Consider the following 21,189-nt stretch of genomic DNA (forward strand, 5'->3'; position numbering starts at 1 on the left):
GAAGAGAGGCGAAAGATAACAAATGGCCATTCTAACTCATGAGAAGGAAATAAACTTGATTTATAAAAAGAGAAGAGAGGCGAGAGATAACGAATGGCCATTCAAACTCATAAGAAGGAAATAAACTTGATTTATAAAAAGAGAAGAGAGGCGAGAGATAACAAATGGCCATTCAAACTCATAAGAAGGAAATAAACTAGATTTATAAAAAGAGAAGAGAGGCGAGAGATAACGAATGGCCATTCAAACTCATAAGAAGGAAATAAACTAGATTTATAAAAAGAGAAGAGAGGCGAGAGATAACGAATGGCCATTCAAACTCATAAGAAGGAAATAAACTAGATTTATAAAAAGAGAAGAGAGGCGAGAGATAACGAATGGCCATTTAAACTCATAAGAAGGAAATAAACTTGATTTATAAAAAGAGAAGAGAGGCGAGAGATAACAAATGGCCATTCAAACTCATAAGAAGGAAATAAACTAGATTTATAAAAAGAGAAGAGAGGCGAGAGATAACGAATGGCCATTCAAACTCATAAGAAGGAAATAAACTAGATTTATAAAAAGAGAAGAGAGGCGAGAGATAACGAATGGCCATTCAAACTCATAAGAAGGAAATAAACTAGATTTATAAAAAGAGAAGAGAGGCGAGAGATAACAAATGGCCATTCAAACTCATAAGAAGGAAATAAACTTGATTTATAAAAAGAGAAGAGAGGCGAGAGATAACAAATGGCCATTCAAACTCATAAGAAGGAAATAAACTTGATTTATAAAAAGAGAAGAGAGGCGAGAGATAACAAATGGCCATTCAAACTCATAAGAAGGAAATAAACTAGATTTATAAAAAGAGAAGAGAGGCGAGAGATAACAAATGGCCATTCAAACTCATAAGAAGGAAATAAACTAGATTTATAAAAAGAGAAGAGAGGCGAGAGATAACGAATGGCCATTCAAACTCATAAGAAGGAAATAAACTAGATTTATAAAAAGAGAAGAGAGGCGAGAGATAACGAATGGCCATTTAAACTCATAAGAAGGAAATAAACTTGATTTATAAAAAGAGAAGAGAGGCGAGAGATAACAAATGGCCATTCAAACTCATAAGAAGGAAATAAACTTGATTTATAAAAAGAGAAGAGAGGCGAGAGATAACGAATGGCCATTCAAACTCATAAGAAGGAAATAAACTAGATTTATAAAAAGAGAAGAGAGGCGAGAGATAACAAATGGCCATTCAAACTCATGAGAAGGAAATAAACTTGATTTATAAAAAGAGAAGAGAGGCGAGAGATAACAAATGGCCATTCAAACTCATAAGAAGGAAATAAACTTGATTTATAAAAAGAGAAGAGAGGCGAGAGATAACAAATGGCCATTCAAACTCATAAGAAGGAAATAAACTAGATTTATAAAAAGAGAAAAGAGGCGAGAGATAACAAATGGCCATTCAAACTCATAAGAAGGAAATAAACTAGATTTATAAAAAGAGAAGAGAGGCGAAAGATAACAAATGGCCATTCAAACTCATAAGAAGGAAATAAACTTGATTTATAAAAAGAGAAGAGAGGCGAGAGATAACTAATGGCCATTCAAACTCATAAGAAGGAAATAAACTTGATTTATAAAAAGAGAAGAGAGGCGAGAGATAACGAATGGCCATTCAAACTCATAAGAAGGAAATAAACTTGATTTATCAAAAGAGAAGAGAGGCGAGAGATAACGAATGGCCATTCAAACTCATAAGAAGGAAATAAACTTGATTTATAAAAAGAGAACAGAGGCGAGAGATAACGAATGGCCATTCAAACTCATAAGAAGGAAATAAACTTGATTTATAAAAAGAGAAGAGAGGCGAGAGATAACAAATGGCCATTCAAACTCATAAGAAGGAAATAAACTAGATTTATAAAAAGAGAAGAGAGGCGAGAGATAACAAATGGCCATTCAAACTCATAAGAAGGAAATAAACTTGATTTATAAAAAGAGAAAAGAGGCGAGAGATAACAAATGGCCATTCAAACTCATAAGAAGGAAATAAACTTGATTTATAAAAAGAGAAGAGAGGCGAAAGATAACAAATGGCCATTCAAACTCATAAGAAGGAAATAAACTTGATTTATAAAAAGAGAAGAGAGGCGAGAGATAACGAATGGCCATTCAAACTCATGAGAAGGAAATAAACTTGATTTATAAAAAGAGAAGAGAGGCGAGAGATAACGAATGGCCATTCAAACTCATAAGAAGGAAATAAACTTGATTTATAAAAAGAGAAGAGAGGCGAGAGATAACAAATGGCCATTCAAACTCATAAGAAGGAAATAAACTAGATATATAAAAAGAGAAGAGAGGCGAGAGATAACATATGGCCATTCAAACTCATAAGAAGGAAATAAACTAGATTTATAAAAAGAGAAGAGAGGCGAGAGATAACAAATGGCCATTCAAACTCATAAGAAGGAAATAAACTAGATTTATAAAAAGAGAAGAGAGGCGAGAGATAACAAATGGCCATTCAAACTCATAAGAAGGAAATAAACTAGATTTATAAAAAGAGAAGAGAGGCGAGAGATAACGAATGGCCATTCAAACTCATGAGAAGGAAATAAACTTGATTTATAAAAAGAGAAGAGAGGCGAGAGATAACAAATGGCCATTCAAACTCATAAGAAGGAAATAAACATGATTTATAAAAAGAGAAGAGAGGCGAGAGATAACAAATGGCCATTCAAACTCATAAGAAGGAAATAAACTAGATTTATAAAAAGAGAAGAGAGGCGAGAGATAACAAATGGCCATTCAAACTCATAAGAAGGAAATAAAATAGATTTATAAAAAGAGAAGAGAGGCGAAAGATAACAAATGGCCATTCAAACTCATAAGAAGGAAATAAACTAGATTTATAAAAAGAGAAGAGAGGCGAGAGATAACAAATGGCCATTCAAACTCATAAGAAGGAAATAAACTTGATTTATAAAAATAGAAGAGAGGCGAGAGATAACAAATGGCCATTCAAACTCATAAGAAGGAAATAAACTAGATTTATAAAAAGAGAAGAGAGGCGAGAGATAACAAATGGCCATTCAAACTCATAAGAAGGAAATAAAATAGATTTATAAAAAGAGAAGAGAGGCGAAAGATAACAAATGCCATTCAAACTCATAAGAAGGAAATAAACTAGATTTATAAAAAGAGAAGAGAGGCGAGAGATAACAAATGGCCATTCAAACTCATAAGAAGGAAATAAACTTGATTTATAAAAAGAGAAGAGAGGCGAGAGATAACAAATGGCCATTCAAACTCATAAGAAGGAAATAAACTAGATTTATAAAAAGAGAAGAGAGGCGAGAGATAACAAATGGCCATTCAAACTCATGAGAAGGAAATAAACTTGATTTATAAAAAGAGAAGAGAGGCGAGAGATAACGAATGGCCATTCAAACTCATAAGAAGGAAATAAACTTGATTTATAAAAAGAGAAGAGAGGCGAGAGATAACAAATGGCCATTCAAACTCATAAGAAGGAAATAAACTTGATTTATAAAAAGAGAAGAGAGGCGAGAGATAACAAATGGCCATTCAAACTCATAAGAAGGAAATAAACTAGATTTATAAAAAGAGAAGAGAGGCGAGAGATAACAAATGGCCATTCAAACTCATAAGAAGGAAATAAACTTGATCTATAAAAAGAGAAGAGAGGCGAGAGATAACAAATGGCCATTCAAACTCATAAGAAGGAAATAAACTTGATTTATAAAAAGAGAAGAGAGGCGAGAGATAACAAATGGCCATTCAAACTCATGAGAAGGAAATAAACTTGATTTATAAAAAGAGAAGAGAGGCGAGAGATAACGAATGGCCATTCAAACTCATAAGAAGGAAATAAACTAGATTTATAAAAAGAGAAGAGAGGCGAGAGATAACAAATGGCCATTCAAACTCATGAGAAGGAAATAAACTTGATTTATAAAAAGAGAAGAGAGGCGAGAGATAACAAATGGCCATTCAAACTCATGAGAAGGAAATAAACTTGATTTATAAAAAGAGAAGAGAGGCGAGAGATAACGAATGGCCATTCAAACTCATAAGAAGGAAATAAACTAGATTTATAAAAAGAGAAGAGAGGCGAGAGATAACAAATGGCCATTCAAACTCATAAGAAGGAAATAAACTAGATTTATAAAAAGAGAAGAGAGGCGAGAGATAACAAATGGCCATTCAAACTCATAAGAAGGAAATAAAATAGATTTATAAAAAGAGAAGAGAGGCGAGAGATAACGAATGGCCATTCAAACTCATAAGAAGGAAATAAACTGAGAAAGATACATTGTATGTGTGTATTTTGATGTTCTAGTTTCGTGGCTTATTGCAAGACGTTTGACTTATTATGAGTGCCTAAAGATATCTTAAAACTGCAAATTTGAAGACTTGGTAAACATTTTGATTTTTTTTAAATGTGAAAGAAGTACGTTCTCAATTACAATCAGAAAGGAGTAGGTTCAGTAAGACCGCTTTTTGGCCTCCAAAATATAGCAGTTTTAGAAAGTTGTGAATATGTAATCGTTAAGATATTTATTGAAAAGTAGAATGCTTATGCTACATAAATATGGGCTGTTTTTGACAATGCAATGCACATATATCGAGTACTAGCATCATTAAGTCATGTTAAATTACTGAAATCTTATCATTTTACATCTGAAAAGAGACGAGTTTTGGCATATTTGATAGATTTTTCATATTTAAGCTTGAATCGGAGCGTTTTTAATGACTTAATCAGTTAAAATCTTGCACATAAACTAATTGAATCAATTGAAATAGACACTTAAATGATTAAAAAATGTCTAAAATCTTTCGTTAGATTAACTTGAAAATTGAGGCCGAAATCAGCCCTTACCGGACCTACTCATTTCATGAACCTTCAACTATATGCTGAACATTATTTTTTCGAAATTTGTAAATAATAAAATTCACATTTGTTGTTGACGTCGATCAATGTTGAAACATCCTAGTTGCAACATTGTATTTAAAATGTATTGACAGTAATAAATTAAACTGAATAAGATTTTGACCTGACGAATATATATATATATATATATATATATATGTGTGTGTTGGCATTGAAAAAACACATAGAAATGAATAACATTTTGACCTGACGAATATACATTAATGTTGCCACTAAATAGATAAATGAAAAATGAAAATAATTCTTCTTTATTTACAGTGATTGAAACAGTTAGCAGTAAAGGTAAGCATTCCTAGAGTCCTAAGGCAATACAGTGGAATATAACACACAACAAAAGAATGACAAGATAATCAAACAAACACACACATGAGAAAAAAAATCAAATGAGAAATTGAAATGAAACATACAATTTTAAAACAGGTAAATATTACCTGGTATTGGTATCATACAAATTACTTTAACAATATTCAAATTACAAGTGTAAGGCAAATATGCATATAATATTATACAGCTTCTAAATATTCCAACAAGTGATTTTTATTTATTAATTAAAGGGGCATGAACGACGATTTCAACAAACAAATAAAATATGTTAAGTTTTGGTTTCAAACGGTAGCAATAAATGATATTTCACTCTTTTTAGACAGGTTTGGTGAAATTTGGTAAAAATCCGGTAAAAAGATCACTTGTGATTTATAAATCATTGACTTGCAAGTCAGTAATTTATCTCATTAGTACCCGTATCCATGCAAATGATTTCATACTCTACAGTAGATTTGAACAATTTTAACTTCTGATTTAAACCTTTGAGTGAAAGAAAAAATAATGACCCTTCCTTTTTTAATATCAATAGTTTCTATATAAATGGAACATACTTTTGTGTGCACTTCGTATGAATAAAAATGCAAAACATAATTTCATAGCAATGAGAGGGGTCTCGTAATTAATCTAGATTCTCTACTGACAAACATCCTTCCGAATTTTTCTTCACAATGTGTCCAGACAAAGGTGCCTTTCTATTTTCCCATTTTGTTGGTAGACCTGTATATCTAAGATTGCCTTCAATATGAGACCCATTTGGAAATATATTGACCTTGGTCAAGCTAGCAACAGAATGTCGTCCATTTGAAATAGATGGGGAATCTTCTGTCCAGCCACTCTCGGTTTTAGATTTATCCGAAGGAACTTTAAGTTCGCTTGAGCAATCTTTTGTCGGAAAGATAATACATGGATTGCCAATACTTCTTAGGGATTTCGTACTGCCACTCCTTCTTGTTTTTCTACAAAGTAAAAAAAGAACATGTTAAACTTTTTTAACGGGATAATTTTTTTTATCTGTATACTAGTAATATGAGATTTTGACCTTAATTTTTTGGACAGAAATGATACTTTGATAAAAAGATTACAATTAAACAAATTATTTGATTTGATTTTGATTTTGATTTTTTGTTTAACGCCACTTTCAGGCACCACTTTTGGGCTATTTCGCGGCGGCCAGTTTTTGTTGGTGGAGGAAGCCGGAGTGTGCCCAGAGAAAACCACCGACCTTCGATAGGAAAACTGACAATCCTAGTTCGAACTAACAACCTCAGTACTGACTGGCTAGTGATTACAGTAGTAACTTCTTAGACCACTCTACCATATTGGCCCCTTGATTAAGTAAAAAGAACGGTTGTTTTTGGTAAACCAAGAGTCTGAATATATCAGCTTTAAAGAATGAAGCAAGGTATATTTCTTTTTCCAAAATATATCGATTAATCAACATAACAGTTTGAAAACGAACACTCTGTTTGTGCTTGGCCAAAGTCATGAGCCTGTAATTCATTGGTTGTCGTTTGTTGATGTATATCATAATTGTTTTTGTTGATTGTATCGTACTTGAATCAGTTCGTTAGTTTTCTCGTTTGAATCGTTTAACATTATTCATGGTTTGGCCTTTTATAGCAAACTATGCAATATGGACTTTGCTTATTTTTCAAGGCCATACGGTGACCTATAATTGTTAGCTTCTATCTCATTTGGTCTTTGGTGGAATGTTGTCACATTGTCAATTGTACCACATCTTCTTATTCTTATAAAAAAATTTAAAAGATAGTATAGTACCTTTGTTTGTTTTTATAAATACAGCTTCCAATACAAATGATGGTTATGAGAAGCATTGTGATTCCACAGGCAGCTGCTGGTAAAATTATCTTGGTGTACAGATCTGTTTCCAAAAAAAATTATACTCTTCAGATCAGACTCCACAGGAGCGTATTTATTTCTTTGATTAAAAAATTTGCAACATTCTACCCGTATTTAAGTATTTGTCAATTAAGGTCATGTTCAAATTTGTAACTCGTGGAGCAGGAACTATACTGACCATTAAAGTTCGTATGAAAACCTGTAGATGGCAAAATATACCGAAACACTCGTGAGGAAATTATAATATTTTCAATATACCTCTCTTTAGGACAAATTGCAGTTTCTATGTCTTTATAATGATAATAAAGTCGAAGATTTAAGAAACACCGGAAATGAATCCTTAACAGCTTTGCTTTTTACCATTTTTTTTCGAGCGTCACTGGTGAGTCTTTTGTTTTCGAAACGCTCGTATGACTTACAAAATTATGCCAAGTGTCTTGGTGAGTTTTATTGGTATATTGATGACTGCTTAAAATACAATTTTAATAAGAATGCACGCATATTGGAATCTAGAAGTAGGTGTTCCAAAGATAAAAAGAATAAAATGTTTTCACATTCAACAACTCATCGTTGTCTATCTGGTCACCAAAATGTGATAGTCTTCTGGTTATGTATTGGCGAAAAGTATGACGAACATTTTTAAGATCATACAATATATTGAAATATGTAATGTTTCGGCAAAACAAGAGATCATCGAAGATAACTGATATATTAGAAACTATGAATAACTGAGCCGTTTTACAAATTATGTTACAGTGTGAACATGGTTAAAATATGATAGCAAACATACCTGAGCCTTCTGCTGATTCTGTAGCTTGTTCAACTGAAACAGACAAAAGGGTCAAAACTTTCTGTAGACTTATTCCAATACGGGTTATCCCTATAAAACTAATTCGAAAGAATGTGTATGCAAGTTCCATATTTTGAAGAATAACAAAAATAGAAATCCATTCAGGCTTTTGTATACTTTATGTTATAGTTTGTTCCAATAAAAGTTAACTCCTTTAGTAGTTAATTGTTGATTACGAGGTGTTTGAGCTTAACCATTCTATAGATTGTTTTGAGTCCGATGATCCCCTTAATTCATAATAAATTCATGATAATCTATCTGCTACTTAGTCACTTACTATTACAGTCGGTTGCGTTTGTAGACGCAATGTAGTTGGTTGTGAATCCTTCTGGACATGTTTTGCATTGTATTTGTCCACTTGCGTCCTGGTAGGTTCCTTTGGAACACAAAATACAAAACCCATTACTCCAGAACGTACCATACGGGCATTCAACTGAAAGTAAAATGTAAACATTCGATAAAGAAAATTTAGTTGTTGAATATTTTACTTTTTTTATCAATTAGACCATTGTATGGTAAAATACTTATTTCTATTTATACTCAAATACATCTAATCGGGGAAACAGAATATTTGACTAACTCATAGTTTGTTTTCAAGGTTAAGAACTCATTCATCAATACTATGTAAAATAACGGTTGATTAATTTCGAAAGGAGTAGAGCCAGGGACCCCTGTTAAGGTAGTTTTTTTTCCAATCTCAATTATTAAGGCAAATATAATGGGTATGCATTGATAAATGTATGATACTTAGAAAATTTAAACAAGAATTGTATATATATCTGCTTCATATTTCTTAATTTATTAGTCTAAAATAGGGATATATTTGATTTTCGTCCATTTTCAAAAATTTACCAATTCTTCCTCCTTTTCCCATGATTTTAAATTTAGCACCACCCTCATCCTTTGAAATCATGATTGAAAAGTAAAGAATATGGTATTTAAAGAAACAATAGGACATTTTAGCATATGCTCACTACATAATCACTACGAAAATTGTTCAGATTTTTAAGGTTAAAATTATGAGTTAGGGAACCAACTCCTTTGTTATTTATATATTATACCACAAATTAGGTCCTGTTCAACTGATCCATCTGGGCATATCATACTAGTTGTGACAATTAATGATGAGAGGTCCGCTGTGTATATATTGCCATTACTATCTAGTGTTAAAACATCCGTAGTATTCATCTGAATAACTGACATAGTTAAATCAGTATATGCTGCTATCAGCTCTGACAAACCAGGAGAAACTACAAAGAAATAGAAAATGTTTATTCTTTAAGTATTTTTAGATAATTAGTTATGCAGCAATTTTAATTTCCCGTAAGTAGTTTGCATAATTAATACTTTGAAATGTTTTAAACTTTTTTATTTTACAATACCATTTTGTACAAGGTTTGAACAAATATTTGTTGAGAGGCGCCACAAACAACAAGATCAAAAGCTTCAGTGTGATTAAACAAAATAGAACTCCCTAAATTCATATCTTTGAATTCACCTTGAAACATCATGTAGAATAGATACTACAACTATTACACCAGGGTTATCACAACTTTTACTTATGTTATCATCGGTACAAGGACATCATTCGTAAATATAAATCAACATGCAGACATCTTACACGTTCGGGTATTTCACATCTAATATTTTATGGTAATATTCTTTACAAAGCACAGACATGTCGACTTTTACCCAAAAAGCTAACGAAACCTTTAAACGGACTTATTTAGAAGAAGGGTAGTTACGATGCTGTTCTCAGGTCATTGAAGATGGCATATTTTGGCTTTAATATTCATTCACTCATAAGGTCTTTGCATCGAAAATAAACACATTTATTCTAAAACCAGATGTTGGCATACAACGGGTTATGTTGTTCTCATATATTTTATGATGGTATGATACTAAACCCCTAACGGAAGGGCTTATGCTTTATATTCATGTGATGAATACGTAATCATTCAACCAGTTAACTTGAGATCTGGAGCTGGCATGTCAGTAACTGCTAGTAGTCCTTTGTTTATTTATGTATCATTGTCATTTTTTTGTAGTTTCTTGTTGCCTATTCTGAGATCGGACTCGGACTTCTTTTGACCTGAGTTACACTGTGAGTATAACTGTGTGATTGTTTTTCTACAATGGCTAGATGTATAGGGTGGGGGAGGTGAAATCTAAAAATAAAATATGTTTAACCCCGCCGCTTTTATGCGCATGTCCCAAGTCAGGAGCCTCTAGCCTTTGTTAGTCTTGTATGCTTTTTAATATTAGTTCATTTATATTTTGTAGACTAAGTATGACGGCTACGTACTATCACTGAAAGTACATATTTTTGTTTAGGGGTCAGCTGAAGCACGACTCCGGTTGCGGAATTTTCTCGTTGTATTGAAGACCCATTGTTGGCCTTGGGCTGTTTTCTGCTCTTTGGTCTGGTTATTGTCTCTTTGATACATTCCCCATTTCCATTCTCAATTTTATGATACATTTTGAGATGTCAATACATATTTTTATTTAAATTTTGTCATAGTGGAGTTCACTGTTTAAATCTAAATGAGTGACTCGGTATTTTATAGTTTATGTAAATGAAATATTATTGTGTCACCAGAACGAAGACAAAACACAAACACATCAAAATCAAACACCATTATAATGGTTGTCAATATAATGGAATTTGACGCGACTGTCATACAAGTGAAAGGTTTAGCTAGTTATAAATCCAGGTTTAAGCCACCATTTTCTACATCCGACATTGCGAGGGTTGTATAGCCAATCAAGGTCGTTAAAACTTCCATCATCATGTTCTACATAAGAAAATGACTGTACCAAGTCAGGAATATGACAGTTTACATTCGTTTGCTGTGTTCTAGTTTTTGATGTTGCCATTAGGTTTTTATAAAAAGAAGTATCAAAGTCAGATTGTATTAATTGCAATAATTAACATTGAAACTGAAAGTTTTTCAGTTGAAGTGATTATTTTATCAATTCGATATAATTGTTATTATAATCTTTGATAATATAAATAGATAGAAACTGTATGAATGAATGGATTTTTAACCGAAAAGTAATATTTTTTTGACAAAACATAATGTGTTGTTTATACTGCTAATGGTATAATAGGTGTCTATTAAAACATTTTATATATCTGTATAAGTGCTACTCTTATGGTTTTGATGTATATTTAGATTAAGAAAGCCCTGTATTGATACAATTTAATGAGTATTATTGTTTAGTGTGTTGAATTTGTGCATTTTCATGTTAAAAATAAACCAAAAAATGTCAACCGCCAAAATATCCCAATTTCCGGTACCAAAAATATTTATTCTTTCGTTAACTTAGATGTCATAATGAAATTATATGTGCAATTATTGGTAATTAAATTAAAACAACACCCACAATATTACCTATATTGTTTGAATAGAATGTATCTAGATTCAAAGCGTTCTGTGAAAGTTCTGTATATAGCTGTACTACAGCATTTAATGATGACGTTGACCTTTTTCTCCGACTGTCGCCACACCCAGATGTAACAGCTGCAGCTGTACATGTTTTATTCTGAACACACTGAAGTTCGTTTAATGATTGGGTTAGAGCTGTCGAAATTTGGATTTCGTTGCTGCAACCGACAATATATGTCACAGAAGTGCTGACTTGTAGTGTCCTTGGACTTTTTGCATCTAAAAAATATCAAAATGTTAGTAGTCTTCAAAAGAGGATGCGACGGCCCAACTTTGTAGAAACATTTTATCAATATAGGAAAGCGCTTCAATCTATATTACTTATTTTTATATAATGACATAGTACCTTGAAAGCAGAGTTTTCTATGAGAACTTATAAAAGATCAAAGGTGAAGAAGCGGGATTTCAAGACACAGAGATACATACATTTTACAAACAATTGAAAATTTAGGCATCACTTGGGTTGTTGCTGCTTCTACGCATAGCACAGGGACGTTCAGACCTATAGCAGACTAAAACCGGATTTTCTGTTTCAGAATAGTTATCAAAGGTACCAGGATTATAATTAAATACGCCAGACGCGCGTTTCGTCTATATAAGACTCACCAGTGACGCTCATATCAAAATATTTAAAAAGCCAAAATATATGTCCAGCGGACTGTTTCCTAAAGAGCTTGCGAGTTCAAAATAAAAATCAAGATGTCGTGTTAGTTCATGGCATGGTTCGTATTTATGTATTTATTACGTGTTCTCGTCCTCAATATGCATATAGTTTGGCAAGAACGTACATTTTTTATAATAGCATTTTCCTGGATTTTCAGAGGATTCTTCAAAATCCACAGTAATTTGCAAGTACCAAGACTAGTTGGTTTGTGACTTTTTGAATTTTATCAAGTATTATATATATATTAGCTCCATATGTGAAATTTATAAGAATATAGGGAAACAATCTGAATTAAGACATCCGTTATATATGTTTCGGACCATACGATTATTTAAACAAGGCGTGTATGGTCGGACCATATGCGTAAATACTCGTATTGATCTTAACGAGTCAGTCTGAGACCTCATGCGTATTTAGACCATGTATAGGTAATTTTTTTTTTCGAGTAAATTCTATTCGTTCTTCAAACTAAAATCGGCACAATGTACCGAATGTAAAATCATTAATCTTTGACAAGTATTCTTAATCTTAGTGGATCTTTTAAATTGTCTTCGCCTTTTTTTTTTATTTCGGGTTGACTTTTCGTCCATGAGTGAAACCATCGGCGTTTGATGGATTGAATTTTACCTCCTGTATATGAAGGTAAATCTAGAAAAGCGCTTCGAACGCATAGACATTATCAAACGTGTTGTTTTCAATTTTTGAATTATTATTTTTTTAATTCGTCTTATTTCCACTTATTTTCACTTAATTGATAATTTCTTACTCCTATTTATACGATCTTACATTAAAAGTAGTTTTTATATATTAATTATATATGGACATCACGTATAAATTACTAAATATTACAATGAAGGAAAAGAAAAAAAAAAGAAAAAATACTCATTTGGTACAGAACTTTTACACATATTGGTTATAGAAACAAGTCGTGATTATAGGTTTATCTCATATTTATTATGTTCAAACATAACATTTTATAATAAAATTATATAGTTCAAACTGCACTGTACCTGTGCTTAACGGTATTCAGGGACATTTGAAACAATGCATCATTTCGAATTGAAAAGCATTCTTATTTGCTGTGATTTAGATTTAAGTTAAATAAGGCTCATATATAAATATATATATAAACCCATATTTTAGAATATAAAATATGTTGACACATTCAGATGGGGAAATCATATATAATTATTGGACGCAAAACAATACTAAACACAATAATATTAATTTACTTGCACATGGTGGCGGTCGAGCATTCCAGGTAAATGCAGTCAAAGGTCCGCATTCATACAAATCGAGGGGGAGATAGTCTCTAACAAATGTATAGCCATCTTGACAGGTTACGGTACATGATATAGTACCTGCTGCCGTTGTACAATTGAAGACGTTCTTGTATGCATATATCGTAAAGTAATGAGGACACACTGAATAAAAGAAAACGAACTTTATTTATCAATTTAATTGAATATGCTATAGCATTTATTAAAAAGTATGTATTTGTCTATAAACAAAAATCATTTATATAAGTAAAATAAACCAAACAATATTCCACTCAACATTTTGTTCGGGCGAAATTTCTTGCCTTTTTTCCGTGAAAGTTTAACAAATTTGTTGATGTATAATAAATTATCACTGTATATAAGTAACAATGTTTACTGAACAAAAGTTAGCAGACAAATCATTCAATCAGGAAAAATAATTGTAATATATTTTGATCAGCGTGGAAAGTTAAACAAGGTTAATAAACTTCCATAGTTGTTGACATAAAAAAATATATCGGTAAATTATAGAAAATGAAACAAAAAATCGAGTAGTACATGTATCAATGAATCAAATATTTCTTCCGATTAGATATTCTGTTTTCTTAATTTCTTTCAGCAAACACTTGCATTTCATTCATAATTTTGAGCGTTATATCTTTTAAGATAAATTTGAACATAAATATAACATTTTGCCCTGTTAACTGAATTCATACCTGGACAAGGGTCTATATTGCATGATTGATTTGACGTACTGCTGCCCACACAGGCTGAACCATATCTATCGGGAGTTGGATTATTGCAATAACGCTCCCTTGTTTGGATACCACCTTCACATGAAGCGGAGCATTCCGACCAACTTAACCAAGAACCCCAGTTGCCGTGGACTAGAAAAAAATAAACACATCAAATATTATGTGTTTTCTTTGAGAATACTCGAATACATGTATAATAAAGTACGAACTCACTGTACTCTATATAACTAATGCTTTTATATAAGTAAAATACGCTGAAATAACAAATCATTTGATTACGATATCTTTAAAAAAAAAAAAAAAAAAATGTACAAAGCATTTTGCACAAACTAGAATTTGATAGATTACATTTTGATTTGATTTTAACAACCAAACGAATGCAAAGATCTTTAAAATAAATCTCACCTATTTCACTCTCGCACAAAGTACCAGTAAAACCTATTAAACAATGACACGCATAATTGGAGAAGTGACTCGTACATGTTGCATCGTTTCTACAATCATTTAATTCACAGAAGTCTGGAGGGACCTCACAGTTAGCTCCACTGTACCCGCCTTGGCATTTGCATTGATACCCGGACTGTTTGTTTACACAGACGTTGCCATGACCACAAGGACTTGACATGCACTCGTCTAAAACTGGGAAAAAGTTTAATTTACTTAATACAGAATAACAGTATTAAGAGTACATAAAAATTAAATCACTATTGGAGAAAAGTTCGGAACATCAACTTCCATCCTGAAAGTTATGTGGATTGATATTGATTCCCTGCTGACCAAAACAGGTTAACAGTCCCATAGGGGGTTAGGTTGAATGTCGAATTTTCTTTGGATTTTGTATTTTCCCATTTACCTATCCGTAGTAGTCAGAAGCGAACCGTATAACGAAATTGTTGCGTGTTATAGCGTACTTTTTATTTTTCTTTGTATATCATTTAACTTTACTGCTGTACCATGTTACCTGTTATGTCTGATAACACATTGTTGTCAATATTTGTGAGCTATATGGAACTGTCATACAAGTCAGAGGTTTAGCTAGTTAATTTTGCACACGATACGTTTCCTTCTAAGTCTTGTATAAACATGTGCAATTAAATTCAATAAAAATTAGTATTAGAAGTGACATCATGATACCCCCTAAAATCTATCTAGCCCGTACGGATCCATAGGGTTATAACGTGACGGCCTTAAAGTAACCGCATTGTATGTAATTTATTCAGGTTGCGATACAAATATCAGTCTGAATAACATAAAGGATATAGAATACGGGGACACAAAAAAGAGACCAAAATACACAATGAAGGTGAAGTATTTGTGCAAAATGTCATACTGTCATCACTTGCTACATGGTTTCTTCATGTGAAATTTAATATCAAAGCTCATTTTAGCCGATATAAATTAATAGTCAATAATACCAAAATATAACAGCCATTCACCAATTCTTTAATAAACAATGATGATATTTTGGAGAGATATGTCACAAAATATGAATAATAATATATTTTTAATTCACCTTGGAGTTCATTTCAATTGTTTAATATAATTATATGATCACTCGATGGATTAACACAAAATTAACCAGTAAATACATAGCAGATTAAACATGCCACAACAAAATATTACCATCGCATTTGGAATACATTAACTGTACGTCCGATTGTTCTGAAATATATAAGTCCTGCATAGTCAAGACAACTCCATCTAAAGTTGGAAAACAACTTTTAGCAAGGTTTTCTATTGTACTGTCTGGCAGAACTTCAGTTGCAAACATAAATCCGGTAAAAGAACATCCTAAAATCAAATCATTAAATACAAGTTATCCATATAAAAATGTGCAAAGTAAGAGTTTATTACTATATGTTGAATTGATTTATCAGCATTTTTATTCAAAATTGTCAATATCAGTTGGATGAGCCCATGATATCATCTGCGTTATATCAACAACACGGCCACTTCCAACAAAAACATAATCAAGTGATCCTTGGAAATTCATATATCATAACTTTATACCCTTCAAAACATTTTTATACACATGATTTACTAAGAATATTTGTTTATGTTCTGTGTTGTTATTGCCTATATAAACAGTTGTAAATTGAATTGACTATGCACATCAAATCATTAGATATTAGATCTCCGTAATACAAGATACAACTTTGCTTGAAGCAAATATTAATTGTTACATGTAAAACTACAGATGAATTATTTTTTCAAAGAACAAATATCCTAAAGAAACGATACTTTACCTATTGACAATGTTCTGATTTGTATGAAACTGTCGACATGTACTTGAATTTCTTCAGCTGTCACAGTGTCAAATATATGTGAAGTAATTTTATTTCCATTCCAAAAGAAGCTTGTCTCTTGTAATGACTTTTTCCAAACAATTGAAACATGAATCCATTCTGTAGATACTGTATCATTAGGAACTGTGAAGCTATATTGCCTACTACAATAAACATATGTTTTACTTTTAGAATAAGACGTGGATTATTTTGATATTGAGTAAGAAGTCTGTTTGTGTAGAAGAAAATGAACACTATTTAGTACGTGAATACACTAAATCCTATCCTAATTCAACGAATCTTTATTACCGTATAAATATACATAGGAAAACACATCGTGGAGGCATAGAGCTATTGGTCGAATATTATTGTTTCCAGTGTGTTTGAAATGAAGAAGTTGTTGTATGATTGCTTTGAAACAACTCTCCACTATAGATCAAATCTTATAGGAGGTTTGCACTTAATTATAGAAATCAAAAACATAAAACTAAAAAGCAAGCATATATACATTACGAATATTTTAACCGTTTTCCTCTAAAAATCCTATCCCATTATACCTTGCAATTGACATCTCGATATCCGTCCCAATTTTCATCTGGAAATTGGAAAGGGTCAATGCTATGCACTGCGAATTTGAATCAAGTTTTAGGAAGACGCTAAGTGAATAATCTTCAATACTATATGGCAATGACTTTAAATTCATCAAGCCGTTTTCTGTAGTGAAAGAGGCATCCATTCCTAAAAAAGGAAGAAAAACTATACTTTCGATAAAAAGTAGAATAACAAATACCGAACCCCGTGAAATTCTACACGGAAAGTCCCTAACAACAGGCGATATCAAAAGCAACGAATGATTGAATTCCAACTGTCATATTCCTGACGTGGTACAGGCATTTTGTGTTTGCAATACTTGTATTAAAGTTTTCGTTTCAATGTTTTTTTTTTGTACGTGCGAGTCCATAAACGTGCATTTATTTGCACATAGCGATATGTTTTTTAATTCTGTAGACGTCTTTGTTTTTTGTTTTCTGCTCAGATACATAGTACGACTTATATATTGAAAAACTAAGTTTTGTAATAAAAAAAAAATATTGAGTAATACTTGTTGTCTGCGATTGTGTATCCAAATATCAGGTGCATTGTAATTCTATTGAAAAATCTAAATTATTCCTTTTTAAGAGGTAATATATGTGTTGTCAAAATCTTGTCAAATAAGAACAATTGAAAAAAGAGCTTAGTCTTCTTCTACGTTAAAAAAAGTGCACGTACTATTATTGGTTATTTTCCATTGTAATGAAAGCTTTTTGGTTGGTACAATAAACTGTAGTAATTTCCATCTGTATATTTTTAATTTATTTTCAGTTAAGTATTTAAAAATAAAGTTATATAATGAATTCATATTTGGAACTTCTTGCATTGGTAGAATTTTAACCCCCTGTTTACCCCTACTTACTGTTTTTGTTTTATTCACTAGAGAATCATATAACATTTTATTTGAAATAAATGTACATGTAGTCTTAAAATAACGATCTTTCCATGTGATCTTATTTCTATGGACATTTAGTTTAAAACTAAAAAATTTACACTTTAAGTAATCTATAAAGCATCATGTACGCATTTGTTGTACTTGCAAAACGTAACGGTTTTTGTTAAACTGCTTATGGTAGTTTTTAGAATTCAAGTAATACGACATCAAACATACTTTGACAATCAAGAGAGCCAGTCGACAAGGTGAATGTTTGTAATGGACATGACATACACACTGTTGCACCATAATCATGTTGATAATGCCCAAGTGGGCACGGTGAGCAGGGAACTACGCCTGTATTTGAATATGTGCCTGGTTTGCAAACATCTGAAATCAACAACATATTACTACAATAAAAAAAACCCAGCAAAATATGTTTTTCAATAAGAAATGGTGCACAACAGCAATGTGCAACACTGAATGACATTGATCTCGAGGATACGTTTTAATTGTTAAACAATCGTTTTAACATTATATTTATACTCTTAATATAATATAACTTCTAGTAGGTTTCAACATATTTCGGTTTTTTATCCTATGACCGAAAAAAACTGGTTAACGTTTATGTCTTAAATCATATTCGAACAAGTGAATTACTTTAAAAGAGGAACGAAAGATACAGGAGGGACATTCAAACTAACAACGTCATGGCTAAAAAATAAAAAGACAAACAGACAAATTGTGACTTGGATGGATAGTTGTCTCTTTGGCACTCATACCACATCTTCTTATATCTATAAACAATAATACACAAGACACAATATAGAAAACTAAAGACTAAGTAACACGAACCCCACCAAAATGGGGGCGATCTCATCTGCTCCGGAGTGGGCAAGGAGATCCTGCTCCAGATGTGGCACCCGTCGTGTTGCTCATATTATTACAAACCCGGTAAATAGTCTAATTCGGTAGGTCACATTCGTGGAAAGGGAACGGGATTGTAGTTACGACATTAACATATCCTTAATTTTGACACACAAAATCCTAATGTTTTTCTTATTTTTGTGGCAAAGAATTACCTTGACAATCATTTTTTGACGTTGATCTCGTACTTTCCGTTGACTGGTTTGATGGACATTTTTCACAGTTAATTTGATATTCTGTGTCTTGGTAATATCCTTTGCTACAATCAAGACATTCATCATTGTCCAGGTACTGTCCTGGAGGACAACCAACTAAATGAATACATGGAAAGAGGTATTAAATACATGTAACACAAAATAACACAACTAATAAAATAATATGCCATATAACAATGTGTTCCTAATCCGTGTCAGAGACATCCTTAAATAAAGCTTAAAAAGTTCAAATATCACTTATAAAGACGACATTTTTTTTATTGATAATAAATAACCAGATAAGGCCTCATAAAATACCTGAAGTTCTTTAAAGTAAGCTAAGGGACGGCATCAAAAGTTCAATGTAGGATAAAAAAAAACTTAATTCACACATAGTTTTTTCACTGACACCCCCCCCCCAAAAAAAAAAATTATTCGAATTAAGTTTTTTTTATCCTACATTGATCTTTTGATGTCGTCCCTTAACAAAACACAATAATACTATTGACATCTATATTTCTTAATTTTAATCCATGAACTATTTCTGCAAATAAAAACAAATGAAGCTTTTTAAGTCCGTACAATAATGGATTTAAGATGAAATTAAACTCAGTCTGGTAGTTGGGATGTAAAGATGAGTATTGTTTCAATATCACCAGTTTTAACCCCCGGAACAATAAAGTTAAAAACTTGAAAGAGGACATCTTTACGTTTATTAATCATTTGAATCCGTACGATTGATGATCAAAATTTAATATTTTAATATACAACTTATTATGCGCTTAAAAGCTACCGTAAAACATACATTTGAATTTGTGCTTGTTCTCCAAGAATTAGGAAATGAGAAATAAGAAATTTCTCGGAAATTAAGTTTTTGTTCTGGCATTCACATCATTGTGAAGAGGATCCCGTCTTTGCTACGCTTTGTGAACAAAGTCTTATCACTGTGTCGAAGACCCTTTTGTGACCTTCACATGTTTTCTGCTCTTTGGTCGGGTTGTAGTCTCTCTGACAAATTGCCCATTTCAATTCTCAGTTTCATTGAAACATGCGAACAAATTCACTGTTCATGTTTTCGTTATTTTCAAAATTATTCTGTAATAGTTAATGCATATTTTAAGGTTTTTCTTGTCGGATAAAGACTGACCATCTTTCTTTGGGCAATCCTGACATCCCGAGGTGTTTAAATATTTAAAACTTAACTTTCGAGAGAGGATAAATATTTGGTGGAAGGATCGGTTTCTCTAATGATTTTTAAACGACATGTAGACACATTCAATCCTTCCTTCTGAATGAGCTGTATAAGGACGTGTTCTTTCTATGTTACCTCATTAGGCATGGTAACCTTTTCTTATGACGTTACATATATGAAATTCAGAGAAAAGCCAGAACATTTGACGTCATAATTGAGTTTTGACCAATAAAGAACTCAGATCAAACGAACCACACGTTGATTAAAAAATAAAATAATCAACAGGTCAGGAAAAGGATGAATCGTGTAAAAATTAGAGAAATATATATATAGAATATGTATAAGTTTCATGTGTTTGGTTCAGTGTATATTAATTACTTGTTTTGTCTCTCGGTATGACACTTACCACAAGTTCCCTCGTCATTAAAGGTAGGTACTAGTCCCAATGGACAATGGTACTCAAGCCAACCAAACTGCATGGCACCTGTTGTTACATTAAGTAAGTCGAACGCACCGTCTTCCACTATATTGGTCATAAAATTAGACAATCCTCCATATATGTCATCATTTCCCCAAAGGCCCTTGTCTTTCTGCCACGGAAAATTTAATTTAAAGTTAAATGTAATCTTCACAGGCTCTGTTGATCGCTTGAAAATTTTGTGAAACGTATCTGTTTCAGTAGACCTCTTCCGGCGTTTTCCATTTAGGGTTCCACAATCCACAACAACATCCTCTATTGAACAGTTACCTGGACAGAGGTTACTCCACCCTTCTGTACTCTCTGCCCTTCTTATTGTTTCAATAAAATGACTTTTTATTGTTTCAATCGTAGTTAGATCGGAACAGTTCCCTTCATAGTATAAGAAAAACTCCCCTTCTCCAATTGCATTCCTGGGATGAACCTTGTCTATAACAATATATTGAAAATCGTAAGCACATTTTTGAAAATAAATTAAGATATCATGATTTTAAAAAAAAATCATGCGTTTGTATGATTAT

General features: G+C 32.1%; 1 protein-coding gene across 1 annotated transcript in view; it reads right to left on the minus strand.

Annotated features, from left to right (window-relative positions):
* Positions 1-5,197: 5,197 nt before the first annotated feature.
* LOC139512183 (sushi, von Willebrand factor type A, EGF and pentraxin domain-containing protein 1-like) overlaps positions 5,198-21,189 on the minus strand; it is a 39,851-nt gene continuing 23,859 nt past the window's right edge. The window contains exons 12-26 of the mRNA XM_071299598.1: positions 20,597-21,097; positions 18,960-19,115; positions 18,115-18,267; positions 16,970-17,150; positions 16,374-16,576; positions 15,751-15,918; positions 14,533-14,766; positions 14,089-14,259; positions 13,346-13,537; positions 11,396-11,668; positions 9,062-9,250; positions 8,278-8,433; positions 7,941-7,973; positions 7,070-7,172; positions 5,198-6,246 (exon numbers count right to left, since the gene is read on the minus strand). Of these exons, the coding sequence (XP_071155699.1) occupies positions 5,910-6,246; positions 7,070-7,172; positions 7,941-7,973; positions 8,278-8,433; positions 9,062-9,250; positions 11,396-11,668; positions 13,346-13,537; positions 14,089-14,259; positions 14,533-14,766; positions 15,751-15,918; positions 16,374-16,576; positions 16,970-17,150; positions 18,115-18,267; positions 18,960-19,115; positions 20,597-21,097 (3,050 nt within the window). The 3' untranslated portion in view covers positions 5,198-5,909. The remainder of the gene's footprint in view (positions 6,247-7,069; positions 7,173-7,940; positions 7,974-8,277; positions 8,434-9,061; positions 9,251-11,395; positions 11,669-13,345; positions 13,538-14,088; positions 14,260-14,532; positions 14,767-15,750; positions 15,919-16,373; positions 16,577-16,969; positions 17,151-18,114; positions 18,268-18,959; positions 19,116-20,596; positions 21,098-21,189) is intronic.

Source organism: Mytilus edulis, chromosome 2, assembly GCF_963676685.1.
Source record: "Mytilus edulis chromosome 2, xbMytEdul2.2, whole genome shotgun sequence".
NCBI classification, from domain to species: Eukaryota; Metazoa; Mollusca; class Bivalvia; order Mytilida; family Mytilidae; genus Mytilus; species Mytilus edulis.